A 20940-nucleotide genomic window follows, 5' to 3' on the forward strand; every position below is an offset into this window, starting at 1 on the left:
AGTGCATTTTCATGATCGTAGACAACTGCTGAACACGGGTTCAGTAAGGTACAATTACTTATTTTGTAAAGCTATTTCTAGCCGAGAACAAAGAACACTATCCTGGTCTAACATCTGCAAAGCCAAACTAGGCAGAAGAATAAGCTAGAGTATTAGGACAAATACAATTTACCAAGAAGTGCAGGGATGGGGCAACATGTAACAAGTGACAGGAAAAAGGGTTTTTTTTTTTTTTTTTTTTTTTTTTTTTTTAATATATATATATATATATACACAGCGTGGTGGTGGTTATTCTAGGTATAGTCTGAAGAGATGAGTCTTCAGGCCACAGCAGAAGATGGATAGTGAGGGGGAGGTTCGGAGAGGGACGGGGAGTTCGTTCCACCACTGGGGAGCTAGGGTGGAGAAGCTCTGTGATCCCTTTGGGCGGGTGGGAGGGGTTGCAAGACGCCCTGCTGCCGCAGAGCGGAGTGGTCGAGCAGGCACATAGAATTGAGTCATGTCCTGCAAGTAGATAGGGGCTGTCCTGTTGGCGGCAGTGTAGGCAAGGGTCAGGGCTTTGAATCGGATCCTGGCAGCGACCGGTAGCCAGTGAAGTGATCGCAGCAGGGGAGTGACGTGGGAGAATTTGGGGAGGCTGTAGATGAGTCGGGCAGCGGCATTCTGAATCATCTGTAGTGGCTGTATGGCACAAGCTGGCAGGCTTGCAAGGAGAGAGTTGCAATAATCAAGGCGAGAGGTCACCGTAGCCTGGACGAGCAGCTGGGTGGAGTGTGTCGTCAGGTATGGTCGAATCCTCCTGATGTTGTATAGGAGGAATCTGCAGGACCGTGATGTTGCCTTGATGTGCTCCTTGAGGTCCAGCTGGTCATCCAGGACCACCCCCAGGCTCTTTGCAGAGTGAGAGGCAGTCACTGTGGTGCCATCAACCGTGATTGAGAGTTCACGAAGCAAGGAGGTCTTGTACGGGAAGAAGAGCAGCTCAGTTTTGTTGAGGTTGAGCTTCAGATGGTGGCTGGCCATCCAAGTGGAGATGTCAGCCAGGCAGGAAGAGATCTTATCATTGATCTGTGTGGCTGAGGGGGGAAAGAAAAGTAGAGTTGTGTGTCATCTGCATAACAATGATAGGAAAAACCATGTGAATTAATGACTGAACCAAGAGATCTGGTGTATAAGGAGAACAACAGAGGACCCAGTACAGATCCTGCGGCACTCCCGTGACAAGTGGATGAGAGGCAGAGGCAGACCCCTTCCAGGTGACCTGGTAGGTCCTATCTGCAAGATAGGAAGAGAACCAGGACAGGGCAGTCCGGTAATTCCCATCCCAGCCAAGGTGGAGAGGAGTATTTTATGGTTGACCGTGTCAAAAGCTGCAGACAGGTCAAGAAGGATCAGGACAGAGGAGAGGCGTGAGGCTCTTGCAGTGGCAAGTGCCTCCGTCACAGCTAGTAGTGCAGTCTCTGTTGAGTGCCCGGATCGGAAGCCAGACTGGTGAGGGTCTAGCAGGTTGTTCTGATGGAGAAAAGAGGTTAATTGTTTAAGAACTGCTCGTTCGAGGGTTTTGGACAGAAAGGGTAGAAGGGATACGGGTCGATAATTTGTTACATCGGGAGGGTCTAAGGTGGGTTTTTTGAGTAGTGGGGTAACACGAGCCGTCTTAAAAACAGAGGGAACATGACCAGAGGAGAGAGAGGAATTAACAATGGAAGACAGATAGGGAAGGAGCTCGCTGGAGATAGATTGGAGAACTTTTGATGGGATGGGGTCAAGTGGGCAGGTGGTTGCGCGATGAGAGGTGATGAGTTGTAATACATCAGAGTCCTCCAGCATTACAAAGGAGGTCAGTGTGGCTGTGGGGTTGTCCTGGGGGGTTGGGGGGCTCACTGGATGGGTGAAGGAGTTCCGGATTGTAGCCACCTTTTTTTCAAAGGCGGCCAGAAAGTCATCTGCGGAGAGGGAAGAGGGAGGTGGGGGTGGAGGAGGAATGAGGAGGGAAGAGAAGGTGGAGAATAGTTTACGTGGATTAGAGACACATGCGCTGATCTTGGATTGGAAAAAAGAGGCTTTTGCAGACGTGAGGGCAGATGTAAAAGTCGCCAGCAGGGTATGGTATGCGGTCAGGTCATCAGAGGATCGGGATTTTCTCCACTTTCTCTCTGCAGCCCGCAGTGATGTTCTGCTGGAGCGTAGTGACTCAGTCAGCCATGGGCAGGGGGGTGAGGGGCGTGCTGGTTTGGAGACAAGAGGACAAAGTGAGTCGAGGGACTGAGAGAGGCAGGAGTTGAGGGTGGAGGTGGCAAGGTCAACTGGCAGGTTAGAGAAAGACGCAGGAGGGGGAAGTGTAGACAGAGCAGTGGAGACGAGGGAGGATTGTGACAGAGTGCAGTAGGTGGTCTGCAGTTTATATCATGATGACTTAATACGCTGCATTTATTGCATAAAAATCATCTGTGTAACCTATGCCAACGTTATAATTAAGACTCCTTAATTGCATACAGAGCATCTTCAACAATTTTACAGACTTCAGTGATAATGGTTTTTCAGAACATTCAATAAAAATATATTTGATCAAATGAAATTACATTAGATTAAATTAAGTTCCAGAGTGTTGTCGGGGTCATTTATTTCTTAAGCATTGCTATTGGAGGAAAAAAATACAGACACCTGGCACTACTTAGCAGCTTTACCAAGGTTTAATGCCTTGTGCATTAATGTTAACAGTCCTGTGCCCCTTGTAAAAACATCAGCACATTAAGAATACAGGAGCAAAACGCCCGTCCTCCGCATTAGAGCTTTTTCTCTTTTTACGCGATGCCATGCTCATGTTAAATATCAGTTCTAGTAATTACTTGCGATAAGTTGGATTTTGGGGAAAACGTCTTTGGGCGTGCAAACTCGTTCATCATGATCAGTTACAGCATTGATAGCTAACGTTGGTTAGCTAGCTAGTTGATCGTTTCAAAAGAGTTGCAATAATATTATTTTAGATAATGTAGCTAATGTTACACTACATGGCCAAAAGTATGTGGACTACTGACATCCAACATCTCATCTCAAATTATGGGTATTAATATGGAGTTGGTTCACCCTTTGCTGCTGTAACAACCTCCACTCTTCTGGGAAGGCTTTATACTAGATGGGGTTGAGGTCTGCGCTCTGTGCAGGCCAATCAATTTCTTACACACTGATCTTGACTAGCTATTTTTTATATGGACCTCGCTGTGTGACCAGGGATATTGTCATGCTAAACAGGAAAGGACTTTCTGAGGTCTGTGTTTGGGTTTACATCATTTGCAGTGACAATAATGGTATTTGGAGGAGTGTCTTTTTCAACTAATGTTTTTTTATTCTGTACAGTATCGCAACTACTTGAAAAGCGGTCATCAGTAAGCTCTTTGTGATGCAGTTGTGGGGTGGAGTCACACAGTCTGATGAGGTCAAGAGGTCATGTTGTTTTGCAAAAATGGGAAAAATATGAGCAGTCACTCTCTGACATTCTAGTGTTCTCTTGTGTGTCTCCTAAACCAGAGAGGCGCTGTCACTGGGTTGCAAACAGTTATATACAATCTGTGTATTTCACCACATGACTTTATCCCAGTCCTGCAATCACATGGGCTGGCATCATACGACCTTCTCCCTGTTAAATTATCTCTCAGATTGGTACCACATGACTTTTGCTCTGTTAAACAATCACATGAACCAATCCATGACGCTACCCGAAATCAACACAAGTCACATGACTAGGCTGTGAAAGTTTTATTTTATTTTAACATAATTTTTTCACAAGCAAACCTGCTGTGTCACATGAGCAAACAAAGCCCATGGATGGTGTTGACAGATTCTGCTCCTGAAAGCTGACCCCAGACCAGTGCAGACGTATGTCACATAATGGCTGGATCTGGATAGCAGTGGTGGTAACCGGGTCCTGGACCAGTTGGTCGGAGATGGCTATGGCCGCCGCCGTGCTTTGAGCTTGGGAGCCAGGAGGTGGCAAGAAGAGGCTGTGCCGTTCTGCTGCCATCAAATGGGCTGGTGCCTGTTTAAAGGAACGTTGAATTTGGGCCAGCAGTGCACTGGTTCATTTGCAGTCATTGCGTTTTTTTATGGTGAAATTTTCAATCTGGTCACACAATATACGGTACCATTTGGAAGCGTTAAAACGATTCAATCACTATAAACCCTTATACGATCCCAATGTTACAGTGACAGTGGTCCCTTATTTTGTAACATGAGTGGGCACACAACAGTCTCGATCAAAATGATGAATCCGTACCTTCCATGTGTTCTGGAAATCCTTGGACAACTTGAATGACGGCAAAGTCTGCATCCTTACCACGGTTTAAAAAAATATATATTATAGGTGAGAAACAACTTGCAGTGTGTTTGAGCTTTTACCCTGTTTCAGTAATATTTAGAGTAACTCTGATTCTTGAAAAACAAACTCCCTTGGGTTACCTTTCAGAAGAGACCAGGATTAAACCTGAAGGGGTTCAAGAGCAGTGACCATTTTATTTTCAGGCTTGTGTTCAAAAAAGGAGATGCTTGAGGAAGGGGTTAAACAAAAGGGCCATTTAATGTGAGAGTAATGAAGCTTGGATAATAATGTGTTTTTGGATGCTCACATGCTTTTTTTTTTACATTGCAGTTAAACCCCCCGTTTCTATAATCCCTCCAGGTTAAGAAGGCCTTCTTTGCCCTGGTGGCCAATGGGGTCCGAGCAGCTCCTCTTTGGGAGACAAAAAAGCAGAGCTTTGTCGGTGAGTAAATTCTGGTCTCACACTGATAAGGGCAAAACCACTGTCTGACTGGGGGGGTGTCATTCTGTCTTTTCTGCATTATGCATTCCACCTAGAAATATTGCATGGCTGAGGGAAGGTACAGTAAAATGGAAATCTACATCTCAATATTCTCAAGAAATATAATTCCTCTTGGGGTCGTTCTGAGGAAGAGAGCGTCTGATTGGACGTTCGGTTTGCACACCCGGCTGGGATTCTGTGGAAGTGGAAAGGGATGACTGCATGTTAATCTGAAGCATCCGTCCAGACCCTTTTGTTTCCTATGGAGTACTGAGCCTGCTCAGTCTCGTCAGAGCATTTGAGCAGTTCAGCCCCTCTGTGCTCTAATGTGTGAGGAACAACGCCCTCGCCGCTACCAACTCAGTCGCGGCTTTTTCCGCGATAAAAAAAAAGGCGAAGGCGTTAAAAGAATAGCCGGCGGTACTGAGCGGGGCCCCTCCCCCTCGGTTTCTCATTGGAGCTCGGCGTGCTGACACGGCCTCAGACAGACAGCGCTGTACGACAGCGCTCGCCACATAAATAAAGCGCTGTCCGTCAGCGCCGCGGCCCTGTGATTAAACGGCCCGGCGCGTCCCTCAGGTGCCGGCCCGTTTTAATGAATCTTTAGCGGCTTTAGCGAGCGTTCAGCCCTGCGCTCCGTCCTGCATCCTAACGCAGAGCGGCGGTCCGCGCGGAGGAGAAGGGCCGCTGGGACCCGCCGCCGTCGACTCGTCCAATGAGAGAAAAGCAAGGGCGACGAACGCGAATTTAATCCAGTGGCCACCTAGATCGTTTCCATAATGGGACTGCTTTTTCTGCTCTCAGTCGAATCGTACTGCTGAATAGTGAAATTTAAAAGGAACTAAATTAGCGTGTTTTTTTAAATTATTTACAGACACGTTAACTTAGCTGGTCTGTCCCTTCAAAGCCTTTGCGGGGCTTTGTGTGTGATGATCCGACACTGAGAAACAGTCCTCTCATCTTGGGGCTAATGATTTCAGAATGCAGTGCGCATGTCGGAGACCGATGGCAGCTAAAGCAGAATACTGCAGCGCACTAAGTGCTCGTTTCCTAACAGCGCAGAGAAAGCTTTCCATCGATGAAGAGGCGAGCGGACGGCGTGAAGGATGTCCTGTGGGCGTGGCCAGACGTGATTGTGGGCGTCTGTCCGTGGAAGATCCCCGGGCACAGCCTGCTGCAGTGGCAGCAGTTATCTGCTCGTTCGGATGAAAGTGGTGTGATCTCATTCTGAGGGGAAAGATGGCCTGCGTGGCATGGAGTCACTGTATGGGGAGAGATATTGATTACTACCTAGCAGATATGATAAATCCAGGAAGCTGACTAGATAGTTAAAGTAGGGCTATGCATGCTTATTGCGGAGGTTACTATGTACTTTCTGGAAGGAGATATGGCTTGCTACTGTGGAAGCTATCAAAATAAAACTAGGAAGCCGACTAGACTGTCGTTTTTTTCATATGGAATAGAAAATCCACTTCTTTTGATTGGTTGACGTTTGTGCGTACGTTAGAGTGAACGGAACCTGTAAATCAGGCTGGATAATGAGAGGAGCAGTATTCTGTACGTGCAGCCTGGGGTACACCCAGAGGGTACCCCTCAGGGCATGTTGTGCTCTGACAGGAACCGGTGACAGCGTACTTTAACATTCACTTAACTTCCACTTAAACTTGCATTTTGAAATTTCTCCCCCGAGCCATCCACGCCCTTCAGGAGCTGCTGAAGTCGAGAGTAAAAGCTACATTTGAGTTCTGAATTTTTTTGGGCGGAGTCCTGGGGCCGGGAGCCTTCCCCGTAAGCACCCGTGTTCCCGGTCGCTGCTTCGTTCATTCTGAGCACGTGCAGTAGCTTCCATCTGCTCCTGTAGCGAAGACGGTGTTAAACAGGAGGTTATGACTGCGTTCAGCAGAGGATGAATCACCCCGGAACTGTCAGATGTAGAGTTCATGCTTTTAATCTTGCATTTTAAATGTGGGGGATAGTTTTATGTGTGTATAGGGTGTATTCCTGCCTCTCACCCAATGCATGTTGGGATGTGGTCCAGCACCTCCCACGACGCTGACCAGCAATAAGCGGGTATAGATAATGGATGGATGGATGGAGATATATATACACATACACACACCTCTCCTCATGGCAATTTCGCTGCAAAGGGTACAGCATCAAATCGGATGTTATTGATTATGTCATCATGGGCGGGGCCCAGCAGGGCAGATCAGGTCTGGGAATAGGTGATGACATCGCTCATCAGCGGTGACCTTTTTATGGGTGCCTCCGGCCCGGGCCGCTCTGTCAGGGGGGTCCCGCGGGGCCCTAATTTACGACGCGGACTCCCCCTCAGCCCGAGCCCGCCGTCGCTCCCCCCGTCCGCCGTAAGGTTTGCCCGTTACGCGACTGATCGCTCCGGCCGGCCGACGGGACGCGCTGCAGGAAAAATCTTTAAGCGCAGCGACGATCGCCTTCTATATTTAGGCCGTCTGGTTCGGTCAATCACAACAGACGTCTGTCCCAGGCAGACAAGGGGGAGGGGAGGGGGGGGTGGGAGGGGGAGTACCAAATGACTCATTCAGTGACAGCCTCTGTCTGTGTTAGGATGCGGAGATTATTATTCATGTGTGTTTTCATCTAAGCACATTTTTATGAATTTTTCAGGGGAAAAAAACAGGTGGGGAGGGGCCCGACCGACAGTACCATGTGTGAAAGGAAATATATGGCGTGGGTCTGGAGATATGTAATTGCACAGAGATTTTTGCATGTTTTAATGGCTGACAGGGCTTACCTGGTTATAGAGATAGAAGATGCCACTGTAGAGGCTGAGCTAGCATGATGGTTTTGGAATTGGGCTTTTAACAGAAGGTGAGGAGGGGAATGTTCCTCGTTCCCTGCTTTTCCACAGTCTACCAGCCCGGTGTTTGTTCCTGCCTAAAGCCTCACCCAGCATGGTGAACCTGTGGAATTGTCTGCTGCCCCCTAGTGGTGTGATGGTAAATACTGAGTAATGTCCAGATAGAGTCCCTGTCATTCTGTTTCTGTTGCAGTGCTGCCCTGGTTCCCTTTCAGCACTACAGGTGTTAAACGGTTATGCATAGAAGACAAGCATCGCTGCAGAATGATCCGATATTGACTTACCTTTCTAAGCTCCCTTCCGGCTCCAGGTTCATCTGATTTTAATTCCATGTGGCTCTTGGCCTTAAATTATACCCTCGTTCCTGTTCCCTCCACCCCTCATCTTCTTGTCACCGACCTCCATCCTTACCCACCCGCTCTCCGGACTGTCGTCATGGAGACAGACGCCGTCTCTCTTGGGACTATACTTTCCCCCTCTGGGGTATTACTGAACTTTGACCCCTGCTCTTTGCACTCTGGGTAAGAGTCCGCTAAATGCCATTAGGGGGAAGTGAAGCGAAGGCCCTTCCCGTGTGGGGCTGGAGGAGGTAAGGGATAGTCCAGTCAAAAGGAAGAAAAGGAGCGGAAGATGAAAGTGCTGTAAATAATCCCACACCTGTGCCTGCCCTCCCAGCCCGCTGCGGCACCACTGCGGGGGCGGGGGGCGGGTCTTTGAGCGCTACGCTCGTGAATTCTCCTGCAGCTCAGATAAGAGGGGAGACGGCCGCGCGGCTGAAGGAGGCCCTATCTCCGAAGTCCAGCCGTGGAGCGCGCTTCTAAAATAGACCCTGCTGGGCAGCTCTTTGAGAAATAAATCCCATTTAGGCCGGTTTGTAACTTACTCGTAGTGGACGGGAGCGCTGTTGGCTTTATTTAGCCAGTACAAACGGCTAAATAACGGCTGGTGGAAGCGTTAGAGTCCAGTTTCTTCTTGCATTTAAAAAGGCTTTAGTCATTCACACTCACATTCTGCTTTCTTGTAAAAAAAAAAAAAAAGTGTTAATTTATTCGTCTTTTGCAAACACCCTCAGTTTTTTTGTCTAGTATGAAGATTTTGAGTTGAGTAAATGTGGGCGTACACACACACACACACACACTCACTGTTTAATGCATACATTGAGCACTTATGTATGTATGTATGCGTGTACCGTATGTATGATCTTCTCTTTGCGATCCTGCGTTCTTTGTGCAGCAGAATCGCACATTTCAGCTGTCATCACGTCACTGATGAATAATGGCTTCGCACCATGTACCGCCAGTGTGCGAATATTGGCTAAGTACTGTCTCTCAGTGATGATGTGGAGTATGGATGTGGTTTACCGCTTCACAGTGTAGCGTATGGGAAAATGTTTGCTGTGAATGTCGTTTGCAGTTGCTCAACAGTCTCAAGTGATAATTCTCTGTGGTCTCCTTGTACACTGATTGAATACTTTGTTCAGGAGTTCTGTGCTCATTTTTCATGCATGAATTTGTGTTTATTATTCTGGAGTGTGTTCTACTTTTTCAAAAGAGACAGCAGGATGCAAAAGAAGTTCTGCTGTTTCTGATCTTCACATTGTAAATCTGTGCTTCTTCAAAAGTCCCAAAATGTTACCTGTAATTTTTACTGTCTTAATGTTGTGTGCCTGCAGGAATGTTAACCATCACAGACTTTATCATCATACTGCAACGATACTACAAATCACCTCTGGTATGTGAATGCTTTATAAAATATTGTCTCTGAGAAATTAAAAGATTAAGTAATGTTAATTCTGTTCTTCAGGCAAAAAAATAGAATTTTGCTGCAGGTAAAACTATAACTATTATTTAAAGCATTTATTGTAAAGCAGAATGTGACAGACTTATTCAGTGTTTAGTATTGTGTCAGCGGTGTAGGTACGTACTCCTGGGGTTACACCAGTACAGTACATCAGAAAGGGGGTCTACTTTCACATTGGCTCTTTATGGCAGTGCTTAACAGAGCGTTTACTGGAGGACGCTGGGTAAAATGAACATGCGCGCACAGAAACCACTGCCCCATAATGGCGCCATATTGCCACAGATGTGTGCGCGAGCAGAATGGAATGTACAATAAAAGTGCGGTGTGCTTTAGTGGATAATCCTCTGGTGTGCTGTACTGTACTGTTGGAATGCAGCATGTGTGTGCGCTTTTACACACGTGTGTTTCAACGTGCGTGTGTGTGTGAAGCACGCGGACGGTGATGAATTCCTGAGGTTTCGGGTGAGTCTTGCCAGGGCTCACAGAAGGTCTTTTCTTAAGCGAAATGTCTCCATCACACATCAGCCATTTTCTCTATCTCACCTGCCGTGGGTGGATTCAGTCTGTTCTCATATCAAAGTCACAACTTGAATAATTATTTCTTTAGTGGGTGAATTCATTTTGGATGTTTGAAAGAAAGGAAGCTTCATTGAGGGATTCGGTGAAAGCCACATCTCTTTCATGAATGCTATTTTCAAAACATAGTTAAACATAAGAACCAATTTTGCTGCTTTCTTGATTTGTTTGAGCAGCAACGCTGAGACGTTTTCCAGTTCGCTAAAGTTACTGTTTCTTTGCTTTTTAGGTGCAAATATATGAGTTGGAAGAACACAAGATTGAAACGTGGAGAGGTATAATTTATATTGTGTTATTTATCTTCACCATGGAAACGACAGCTTTCCAACTCACATTTGATGTGATTTATTATTTAGCATAAAAAATAATGAGGATTTTTTCAGCGGACTAGGGCAGATTCTTGCACAAACGCCAGATACAAAAGGGTTTTCTGAGCAATGGGGCGTTGCATGATTAGCTGTAATATTATTTACAGAGTACTGCATTAATATTGATGTTTTATGTGTCATTTAAGAGCTCATTAAAAGAGGTCTTATGTTTAATTGGCCATTTTGTACATCGGTAATATACTCCACATGGATGTAAGGTTAGGTTATGTCAAACCTGATGGATTTAGCTTGAGTGATTCTGTTTTTTTTTTCTCTCCTGTTTAGATCTCTACCTTCAAGAAACATTTAAGCCATTAGTAAACATATCACCTGATGCAAGGTAAGAGCTTTTAGTTCTTTGAGGAACTGTACAGTTGTACTGTACAAATGCACCCTGGAATGTAGCACAGCTTTCAGTAAGAATATGTTTTTGTAAATGATGCTGTCCACATACTGCTCTTGCACTGGACTAGTGGTGGAAAACAATCAGCCTTTTTTTCTTTAGTCTTCTGTTCTGCTTTCAGCTCCAGTGGGCTCTTCAGTCCATTAAACCCAGCATCCCTCCTCCCTGCTCAGTCATATCTATTAGCATTGTCTGGCACACTTCAGTGTTCTGGAATCAATAAAAGCATGTTTGCAGGTGTGTGTGCAGGCTTATGTTTCTCTGTGCTTGTGTGCGTGTGTGTGTGCGGTGCATATGTGTAAACGTGTGCTTGTGTGTGTGTGGCGTGTGCATGCATGCGTGTGTGTGTGTGTGCGTGTGCGTGTGCGTGTGTGTGTGTGTGTGTGCATGCATGTGTGTGCGTGCGTGTGTGCGTGTTTGTGTGCATGCATGTGTGTGTGTGTGTGTGTGTGTGTGTGTGTGCATGCGCGTGTGTGTGTGTGTGTGTGTGTGTGTGTGCGCGCCCATATATTTTTGTGTGTCGGATGTAGACTGGCCACACCCCCTTGAATAACTGCTTGAAAAGCGCTGATTTTTGCTCTGCACAGACCATCTGTTTGCTCCAGTGCGGCGCTTAATTACACCACAGTGGATGGTTATTATTTTGGAGATTATTCCGGAAGCCGGGCCCGCTGTTTCTGGGCTCTGTTTTAGCAGCGTGTGTGATTACACCTTGCGGATCATCATGGATATTCATAGCCTGCGTTCAGCTGAGGGACGCTGCCGTTTTTAGACGGTGCTTCTCAGTAAATATTTACGCTGTCAGATTGGAAAAGGCTCGCTCGCGCCAGCGGAAGAGGCCCAGTGGAAGCGGGCCGAGCGGTGCGGGTTCGCACAGCGAGGGTGTTCATCGACGTTGTTGTGTCGCGTTGCAGTGTTTTCGACGCGGTGTACTCGCTGATCAAGAACAGGATTCACCGGCTGCCCGTCATCGACCCGGTCACCGGAAACGCACTTTACATCCTCACGCACAAGAGGATCCTCAAGTTCCTCCAGCTCTTCGTAAGTGAAAACTTTATCGACAGCCCGCGTTTCACGCTTGCTCAGTGCCTGAGGCATGGCTGAATCTCTTGGGAAGGTTATTTCCCACATACTCAGATAGGAGGGAAGTGAAGGCTAACATTAGACCTGCGTGATATGGATAGCGTAAGTATCCATACTTATGTTACACTGCCCCCTGTTGAGTTCATTTGGCATTTTCACAAGCAAATTTCATTTAAAATAGCCTTTAAGACCTGTTTTTTCAGTACAACAGGATTCAAATAAAATGAATGCAATTTAATTTAACTGTAGTGTGTAGAGAACTGCAATCTGCACAGGGTACTGTCCACTGTTGCTGGGAATAATAAGAAGCTTAGTGCAGGCTGAAAACTATGCAAAATGTAATTGGCAGCTGCTATATTGGAGCTTCAACCTAATGCAGAGCTCAGTCGGTTTTTTGCCCATTTGTAAATGTTCCCTTTGGTGATGTAGTAGCACAGAAAGTGGTGTCTTTGGATACAGAAGCACAGTAGGTAGCGTGTGTTCTTGGAGATTCTAACTCAGGGCTGTGCCATGAACTGTACTGTCCGTCTTTGTGTGTGTGTGTGTGTGTGTGTGTGTTTGTTTTGTTTCGTTCTGTGTTGTGTTTGTTTCTGTTTCTGTGTGTGTGTGTTTGTTTGCGTGTGTGCGTGTTTGTGTGCGTGTGTGTGTGTGTGTGTGTGTGTGTGTGTCTGTGTGTGTTTGTGTGTGTGTGTTGTGTGTCTGTTTCTGTGTGTGTGCGTGCGTGTGTGCGTGTGTGCGTGTGTGCGTGCGTGCGTGCGTGCGTGCGTGCGTGTGTTTCAGTACTGAGTACCCCGTGCTGTTGTTTCTCCAGGTGTGTGAGATGCCAAAGCCGGCCTTCATGAAGCAGACCCTGGAGGAGCTGGGGATCGGAACCTACAGCGACATCGCCTTCATCCACCCCGACACGCCCATCATCAAAGCGCTCAACATCTTCGTGGAGAGGAGGGTGTCCGCCCTGCCCGTCGTGGACGAGTCAGGTGTGGACACTTTAAATCCATCCCATAACTCCATTGCCCAACATCTCTGACTTCCTGTTTTTTGGCCTTTCAAAAGGTTGTTTTGAAATTATTGTTTCTAATTATTGTTTCGTTTCATCTTTCAGGGAAAGTTGTTGATATTTATTCCAAATTTGATGTCATAGTAAGTACACTTAAATTTCTCATTCAAATACAGTTTAACTGAAACTCTTAAATACATTTGTTAATTAATTTAGAATTGTATTGTCAAATCGCCACCAAGAATTTGTCTAGCAGTGGCTCTGTGATACTCATCGATAATCACTGAGTTTGTGTTAAAGTTTAATATCTGGGGGCGAGCGTTTATTTAAAATGGCCTTGATCGTTTGTAGAACCTGGCGGCGGAAAAAACGTACAACAACCTGGACATCACGGTGACCCAGGCGCTGAAACACCGCTCGCAGTACTTCGAGGGAGTCATGAAGTGCAACAGGCTGGAGACGCTGGAGACCATCGTGGACAGGATAGTGAAAGCAGAGGTGAGTAAACTCCCCCTCCAGACTGAACTAAAGCGCTTCTGTTCAGACGCACCACAGGTGCAGCAGCGCCATTTCACTGACACAAGCTTTATTTCACTTAGTTTGACCTGGTAGGTCAACTCGCAACTCGCTTCCCCTCTGCAGCTGCAAACTGGGGACTCAAAGCTGTTCTGCTGAGCTTCCTCACAGAAATGTGTTTCTGTGCAGTGAACAGCAGGCGGCGCTCTCTCTCTGTCTCTCTCTCTCCCCCTGCATGGGCGTGCAGTGAACAGCAGGCGGTGCTCTCTCTCTGTCTCTCTCCCTCTCCACCCCCTCTCCCCCTCATGGGCGTGCAACTCTCTCTGTATCTCTCTCTCTCCCCCCCCCCTCTCTCTCTCTCCCTCTGCCCCTCATGGGCGTGCAGTGAGCAGCAGGCTGAGCTCTCTGTCTCCCTCCCCCCCCGCAGGTCCATCGGCTGGTGGTGGTGGACGAGAGCGGCAGCATCGAGGGCATCATCTCTCTGTCGGACATCCTGCAGGCGCTGGTGCTCAGCCCGGCAGGTATAGACGCGCAACATTCCTAACCCCACCCCCCCTTTCCCGGGAACCTGACCTCTGACCCCCGCCCCCAGGTCCGCAGGTAGGGCCTCGGCCCAGAACGGCGTGTGGTTGCCTGGCTCGCGCTAACCGCTCTGCTCTGAGACCAGCAGTGGGCTGCTGGCTGTGCTCAGCTCATTCGGCTGGTGTTCGCCCGCTTTGAACTACGGGGGGAAAAGCATGCCGCATTTGCAGTGTTGTTTTTGTTTTGTTTATACAACATTATCTTTGTCCACACGTGTGTGATTGGTTAGTCCTGAAGCCTTCTTGTTGGCTGTCCCTCCCTCTGTTCTCTGACTCCCTGCATAGACTGCCTTATAAGCCTTAGCTGGGGATCGGGAGCTGCAGCATTGAGACATAGAAGCCAGGTGCCCCTGGGCCAGGCCCCTCCTACCTGTCCTCTGCTCCCTGCACTGCTAAATCACCTGCACAGCCTTAAATCACCTCAGCCTTCCCAGCCTACCCCCCTCCCCCAGGGCCAGCCCAAACTGCATTCCATACATTTCTCTCCACCCAAACTTAGGGTTTCCAGAACATTCTCAATCCTGCCCCTCCCATCCAGAACAGGGCCAAAGATACTCTATCTACTGCCCAGATGTTCAGCTCTGTGACTCGGTCTGTCACTCAGAAGAACTCTCCAATCAGGCGTAGCGGGCGTGCCTTTCAGGAGTTTGTCAGTCTGCCCCCCCTCAGTGTATTTTCGGCTGCTGAAGGAATGGACTGTGCTTGACCACGATGACACTTCTGCTCGAATAACAGCGTCCCGTGCTAAAAGCTTTTCTCACTCGCACGGATTGTGTTGTTTTTGCGGACTGAAAGGACAGCGCATGCGTTTGACGGTCCCGGTCCCGTGTGGCTCTGTGTTTTGTAAATGGCATTCTCCTCGCTGTGACGGGTACGCCGAGGCGCGACGTGCACGCGGCGTTTCGGGAGCCTCGCGGGAGCGGGGCTGACAGGAAGCTGGAAGCCGTCCTGGGAATTACCGGAGCTTTCCGCCGTCGCACCGACGCGCAGACACAGACATCAAAAGAATTCCATTTCCCTGCACCGAGGAGAAAAAAAAACACACTGATATCTTTTAATTTACAAGAAAATGTTTTTCTGCACATCATTTTGATCTGAAATCTCCTTTTAAAATTTACCTCAAAGGGATATATGTCTTAGGAAATGTATAGCGTTAGGAACTGATGTAAAATCTCATGGGGGCTGGGCAATGCTTAAGAAACCCGGTTTCTCTGATTTTAAAGGAACGTCTTAAAATAATATGTGAACGATTGTAGGTTTTAGTTGGGTGTGGGCGTGGTCTCCTGTCAGTCAGATTGACGCACGTGCTTCTCTTTCCCTGCAGGTTTCGGCAGAAAGGACAGCGAGACAGAGTGACGCTGCTGAGGGGGTCTTTAAGGCGCACAGTGAGCTGGGCTGCACTGGTACCCCACTAGGCCCCTGTCCCAAATCGTCCAACCCGGGAGATGAAGAGTTGGGCTTCACTGGACTAATGGCCAGTGAGGGGGGGGGGGGGGTGCAGGGACAGGGGCAGGGGCAGGGGGAGGGGCTGAGTGCTTTTCCTTTCACTGTGGGAGGGAGGCAGTTATCATGGCCATGCCCCTTTGAGATAGTGATGTCACGTCCTGGACTTGATTGGACTCTGAATATAAACAGATGTGGACTGGGCCTTTGGTTATTTTTAAAAATGTTTTTAAATGTTTATTTATTTATACTTCAGCGTTTACTCCTACATGCAAGCGACTGGACACTCACGTTTTTTTGCGTTCTCCACTGATGGCTCCTTATTTAACTTTTTTTTCTTTTTCTTTTTTTTAAATTTTTTTTTAAAGTGAGTCTCAAGGTGGTAATAATGTACTCATGGGCCATGCACCAAAACCCCACAATCCTGTGCAAGGTTCCTGTGGGGGCCAAATCCTTCTTGCTTGATTTTTGCGCTACAAACGCCAAACTCTTACCCTCCTGGTGTCATCAGTGCCATGTGTGCACTGGTGACGTGAAGGAGGCTGTTTACCCACATTAAATCACACACACAGGTCTTTAAATACCAAAGTAACAGCAGCAAACTGTGTGCTGTCACTGAGCGAAATCATATTGTTTCAAATTAAAATTTTATTTTTATTTATTTTTTAGGAAAGGAGTCCAAGTTGTGTCTTGAAAACTGCTGTGACGAAAGATTGTTTAAAGCTTTATTTTTTTGATAGAAATTTCTGAAATATATATATTTTTTTTTTTTTTTGGGGGGGGGAGTGGGTGAAATGAGTGCATAGGACAGCAGGACCCCCCGCCTCATGCATGAAAGTGGTAGCGAGTTCCTGTTTATGTTCATAACAATGCAAAAAGAAGAGAGAGAGAGAGAGAGAGGGCGCTTTCCAAACACACACAAACTGTCCATCCGTGGACACTGCATGCCTGACTCTTATTCTCTGCGTATCGTACTGTATATAAGAACTAAGCTTCATACTGAGAAGACTTCAAGTGCCAGAGAAAGCTTTATTTTTCTGCAGATTGTAATGTAAAAAGATCATGCTGTTTGTATGACTGCTAATGTAATTTTAAAAATATACTTTCAGTTGTGGTATGTATTGTTCATCTGGTTTCACGGACGGGAACGTTGTATCCAATATTAAGTGTGCGTTAATAGCATGCGGATTACACTATATTGACAATACATGCTGTTTGTTTTTTTATTTGCTGATTTGAGGAGTGGAATAAACAGTGCTACTGAATCTTTTACCTCTGTGGTATGTGTATCTTTCTTTTATTTATTTATTTATTTTTAGAAAAGATTGAACTCCTTGCCTTTCGATGGAAGAGCAAAGAGTTGGGCTTTTTGCTTTCCCGTTTTGACTATAGTAACTTGTGTCCGCAGAGCATTTGAACTCCAGATGGGAACTGGGACCTCAGCCTTCTGTTGACTTCATTTTTTATTTTATTTTTTTTTATTTTAAATAACTGTTATTCTATAGTTGGCTAATTGTAGCTCGTAAATTTTTAATTGGAAGTTGGAGCGCTGGTCCCCAATTTTGGTTCTTGGGGTCCCCTGTGTGTCTTTTCCATTCCAACCAATCTCTTGCTCAATTCTGCTTGTTGAATGGATGTGTTTTAAGGTCTTTCATAATTAAAAAAAAAAAAAAAACTCGTTAAAGCAATGCAGGTCTGGAATTTTGTAATTTGCTATGTCTTTGAATTCTTCATTATCAACCAAATGGTTAGTTTTAGCGGTTGTGTGTCACTAAGTTTACCCCTTTATGTAATTGATTACGGTTTTGCACTATAAGAATATGGAACTTTAATTCTTTGTGGCATGCATGACCATTCACGACATAACATGGCTTAAGAGGGTACTTAATTCCACAGAATATGAAAAGCATGATTAAGAAAACGAACAGCTCTTTAAAATTCTGAGATTGCTGTTGTGGTTGGAATTAAAACCAGCATACATTCTGAATTTGAGAACCAGCAGGTTGGAGCAATGGCAAGCCAGCACCATGAACTTAGAGAACCAACGAAACCTTGGGAAGTGTTCCAGCTTTTTCACTCCACTGCTGCCCCTTAGTGGTGACCAAAGGTATTTGCTGTTCCTGAAGCTAACTTTATGGGTAGGCGTAAATAGTCTCTCCAGCTACAAAGAAATTTGGATAGGATAGTAAATTCCAGCCATACTTGGAGATGCATGGAGGAAATAAATCATTATCATTAAAACCAGCTTAATTTGGCATATTGCCTACATTGGGTTTTCATAAAATGACAACAGAAGGGATCAAGAAACCAACAATGGTATTTGTACAACATGGTTTCCCGGTGATGGGTGATTAGCTACAATTAAATTTAATTTATTTCCAGGTATATTGTATTCAACTCCAATGGCTGTAATTGCAGTATTACAATGAACACTGCTGTCAAATAAAATGTGTGAATTTAGCAGTAAAAAACCAAGACCCTAATTTCACAGTGAAAAGAAGACATGAAAGATCCTTGCTTTCTTATCCTGTGCAATGTAAGCAATGTTAAATATGCAGCAGTGCATCAAAACCATGTGCATAAACCCATTCTGAAAACATGTTGTCAGGACCTGGATAGCAATTCTTGTTTCACACGTAGAATAAAACTGTTTTACACGATTATTCCATATTGTCTTCCTCTTGGCATTACATCATTTTTGTGTGTGTGTTTTAGCACTAATAGGTTATGATGATTATAGTCCTTTTGTATTGTCTTTCTATGTTCAATCACAACATACATAAATCCATATCACTGAAACTTCTTAATTTGAGTAGAATCAGATGTGCAGAAGGGCCACAGGATGGCACTATATCTAAAGCTCTAAAACGAAAGCTGTGCTTTCACGATTTGTGCGCATGTAGAGAATATTCTTTCTAGTGAAATACATCATTGCTACAAAATATGTTGATCTTTTCAAAATTTAGTAACAAATAAGAATGGCACATGGGCCATACAGAATTATTCAGACCCTGACACGCACATTTTGATTGAATTCAGTGGACTATATTCTGTGTGTGAAAGAGATTTTCCCCAAATTAGTATATTGTGTGTGTGTGTGCCAGAGAGATTTTCCCCAGTATTCGTATATTGTGTGGATTTCTCAGCCCTCAGTTTATAATTGTGTCTGCTTTCTGTGCTTTTTTTTACTGAGAAGGCTTGGGAGGTTGAAAGCTTTTTCATGAATTTCTTGATAAGGACTGCACAAGGCACATTCCACGTGACAGCAGCAATTGAAAATTCTGTACAGTGGTGCCCAGAGTGTGAAATGATTTCAAGGCAACCACGCTATGAGCTCATGTGAAACCCAAGTAATTGGAAGTTTTATTCTTCTCTCAGGCGGTGATATTAAAAAGCAGGTGTTAGAAGAGTTCTCTGCAGTCGACCAGATTCATACACGAGCTGCAGCTCTTCTGCAGTTGGAGGTAGACAGGATGTGCTGTCAGCATCTCAGAATATCTACTTGCTTCTCCATCTGCTGTTAGCAGTGGGTTGCACTTTAAGGTAGATGTGTATGCTTGTGTCTGGTTCTACAAAACCTTTCTACGAAAACTTTACACATCCCAATAGAGGATCCAGATAATGGCATCTTTATATATTCTCTGCTGTACGTTGACACTTGGCGGTAAGCATGAGTTTCCAACATGAAATTCTCACAGTTAATGTGCTGTAAAGGTGTGAACTGTATGCAGTTGCGTGTGAAACGTGTTGATCCCTGCCGTGTTGCTAGTGATACAATTATAGACACATTCTTACAAAAACTTCATTAAAAAGATTTGAAAATCATTCATTTTTTTGTAAATTGTGGTACTTTGGATTTTAACATCACGTCCTGTGTATTTGAAAACATTCACCCGCATGCACATATTTATTAAAGGAACATTGAGTTACAACTGTTATGACTGTTTTATAATGCTTTCATTACTCTGCATAACATCCTTCATAAGCTTTTGCCCAGGAATTATGCTTATAATACTATCCCTATGTGATGTGCGGTCACATGCTATGCCACAATTTACAATGTTTTACATAACGTGCCTTATGTCATGCATCTAAAATAATTCAATTTGTTTATGAATAATTCCAGATGGCATCCTGCAGGAAGGAAGGCATCATACATGCCTTGGGAATACATATATCCTGTGGAATATGAAAAAACACGACCAATCGCCTCAGCCAATCGTTGTCTGTCGTATAAAAGGGTGGTCCGCTGGACTGAAGTCACACCAACATGCCATTGACCACGGAAATCTCAGACGTTGTATTGAGACGCAAAGAAAGGACCTACCAGGTTCACTGCAGCTGTGAATCTATAGAGGAGATGCACCAGGCCCGGGGAGTTTGCTCTCTCACATGAGCTGGGTCTGAAATGAGGGATTCTCCTTATCATGGGCACTGAGGGCACAAGCTTACCGCTGAGGTCCTGAGATAATGTACACTGTGTCTCCTCAAAGCAGGGGGAAATTTCTGGGCTTGGTGAAATTATTTATGCATTTATTTATTTATTTATTTGTTTCAACAAAATCTGATATCTTCTGTGATGTGCAACACATCATAAATGACATCATGGTTGAAGGCATAGTATGTGCAGTGAAGGATATTTTTGATACAGAAGTTTCTGAGACCAGCTGTCTTTGCAAAATTTAGGATAGGTGCACACAGGGATTTGTGGTCTGATGCAAGATGTCATTGAATTAATGATATTTTCTTTTTTTTTTCATTAATCTGACTAGAGAACACGTAGGACAAGAAATAGGAACTAAGGTTAGGAACAGAATAAGCGTTAGGATTGAGGCAGGGTTTGGGTTGTGTGTAGGAGCTCAGAAAGAGGTTAGCTCTTTGCATTTTGAACAACCAATTTTTTTCGGTTGGGGCCTATGACAATTGAATTAGGTATTTTGATATTTATCCAGAAAAATAATGTTTTCATAATGACTTTACACATATTTCCATAAAGTGTTAGCCACTGATTTTGGATGACTCTATTTTTCCCACTTTGGGGAAGCAAGAATATAGCATTATGTGTTTTGCTAATTAGGGTAGGGTAAACAGTAGCATATGGGTAAGGACAATGGTAGATGTTAGGCTTCTGGCAAGACGAAGGTTATGTTTAGGAGCTCAGAATAGGGTTAGGACAATTGTTCGTTCTTGGTTTGGAAGGCAAAGATGTTTTTACTATTGGGGCCTTAGGCATTTTGATATTTTTTGGTGAAATATATTTTCATGATAAATGATTTTCATATTCCCTTGTATTTCTTTTGTTGAATTGATGATATTTAGATTGCATGTATTTTCAAAGAAAAATAACATATTTGAGACGACTCCTTTGTCTAGAATAAGGTCAGTAAGTAGAATAAATCGCTTCACTTTGCTTGCTTTTTCTCTACTACAGCCTATGACTATAACCTTAGGTATTTCGGTATTTTTTCAGTAAAATAAATACATTTTTAAATGTAAATTCTTCATAATAAAAGACGTTTAAATGAAAATCAACAAAAA

The 20940-nt window shown here is 45.0% G+C and overlaps 1 protein-coding gene across 6 annotated transcripts in view; it reads left to right on the top strand.

Moving 5' to 3' along the window:
• Window positions 1-16674, top strand: part of LOC135260877 (5'-AMP-activated protein kinase subunit gamma-2-like) — a 70560-nt gene extending 53886 nt beyond the window's left edge. For 5 of the 6 annotated variants that reach the window (XM_064346557.1, XM_064346562.1, XM_064346559.1 and 2 more), the window contains 10 exons: window positions 4676-4757; window positions 9308-9366; window positions 10241-10286; window positions 10665-10719; window positions 11697-11823; window positions 12677-12842; window positions 12968-13005; window positions 13214-13360; window positions 13806-13899; window positions 15284-16674. In XM_064346557.1, the coding sequence (XP_064202627.1) occupies window positions 4676-4757; window positions 9308-9366; window positions 10241-10286; window positions 10665-10719; window positions 11697-11823; window positions 12677-12842; window positions 12968-13005; window positions 13214-13360; window positions 13806-13899; window positions 15284-15315 (846 nt within the window). In that variant the 3' untranslated portion in view covers window positions 15316-16674. Of the gene's footprint in view, window positions 1-4675; window positions 4758-9307; window positions 9367-10240; window positions 10287-10664; window positions 10720-11696; window positions 11824-12676; window positions 12843-12967; window positions 13006-13213; window positions 13361-13805; window positions 13979-15283 lie in introns of all 6 variants that reach the window. The other variant, XR_010331772.1, reaches the window with a different exon arrangement.
• Window positions 16675-20940: the final 4266 nt, after the last annotated feature.

Source organism: Anguilla rostrata, chromosome 8 (genome assembly GCF_018555375.3).
Source record: "Anguilla rostrata isolate EN2019 chromosome 8, ASM1855537v3, whole genome shotgun sequence".
NCBI classification, from domain to species: Eukaryota; Metazoa; Chordata; class Actinopteri; order Anguilliformes; family Anguillidae; genus Anguilla; species Anguilla rostrata.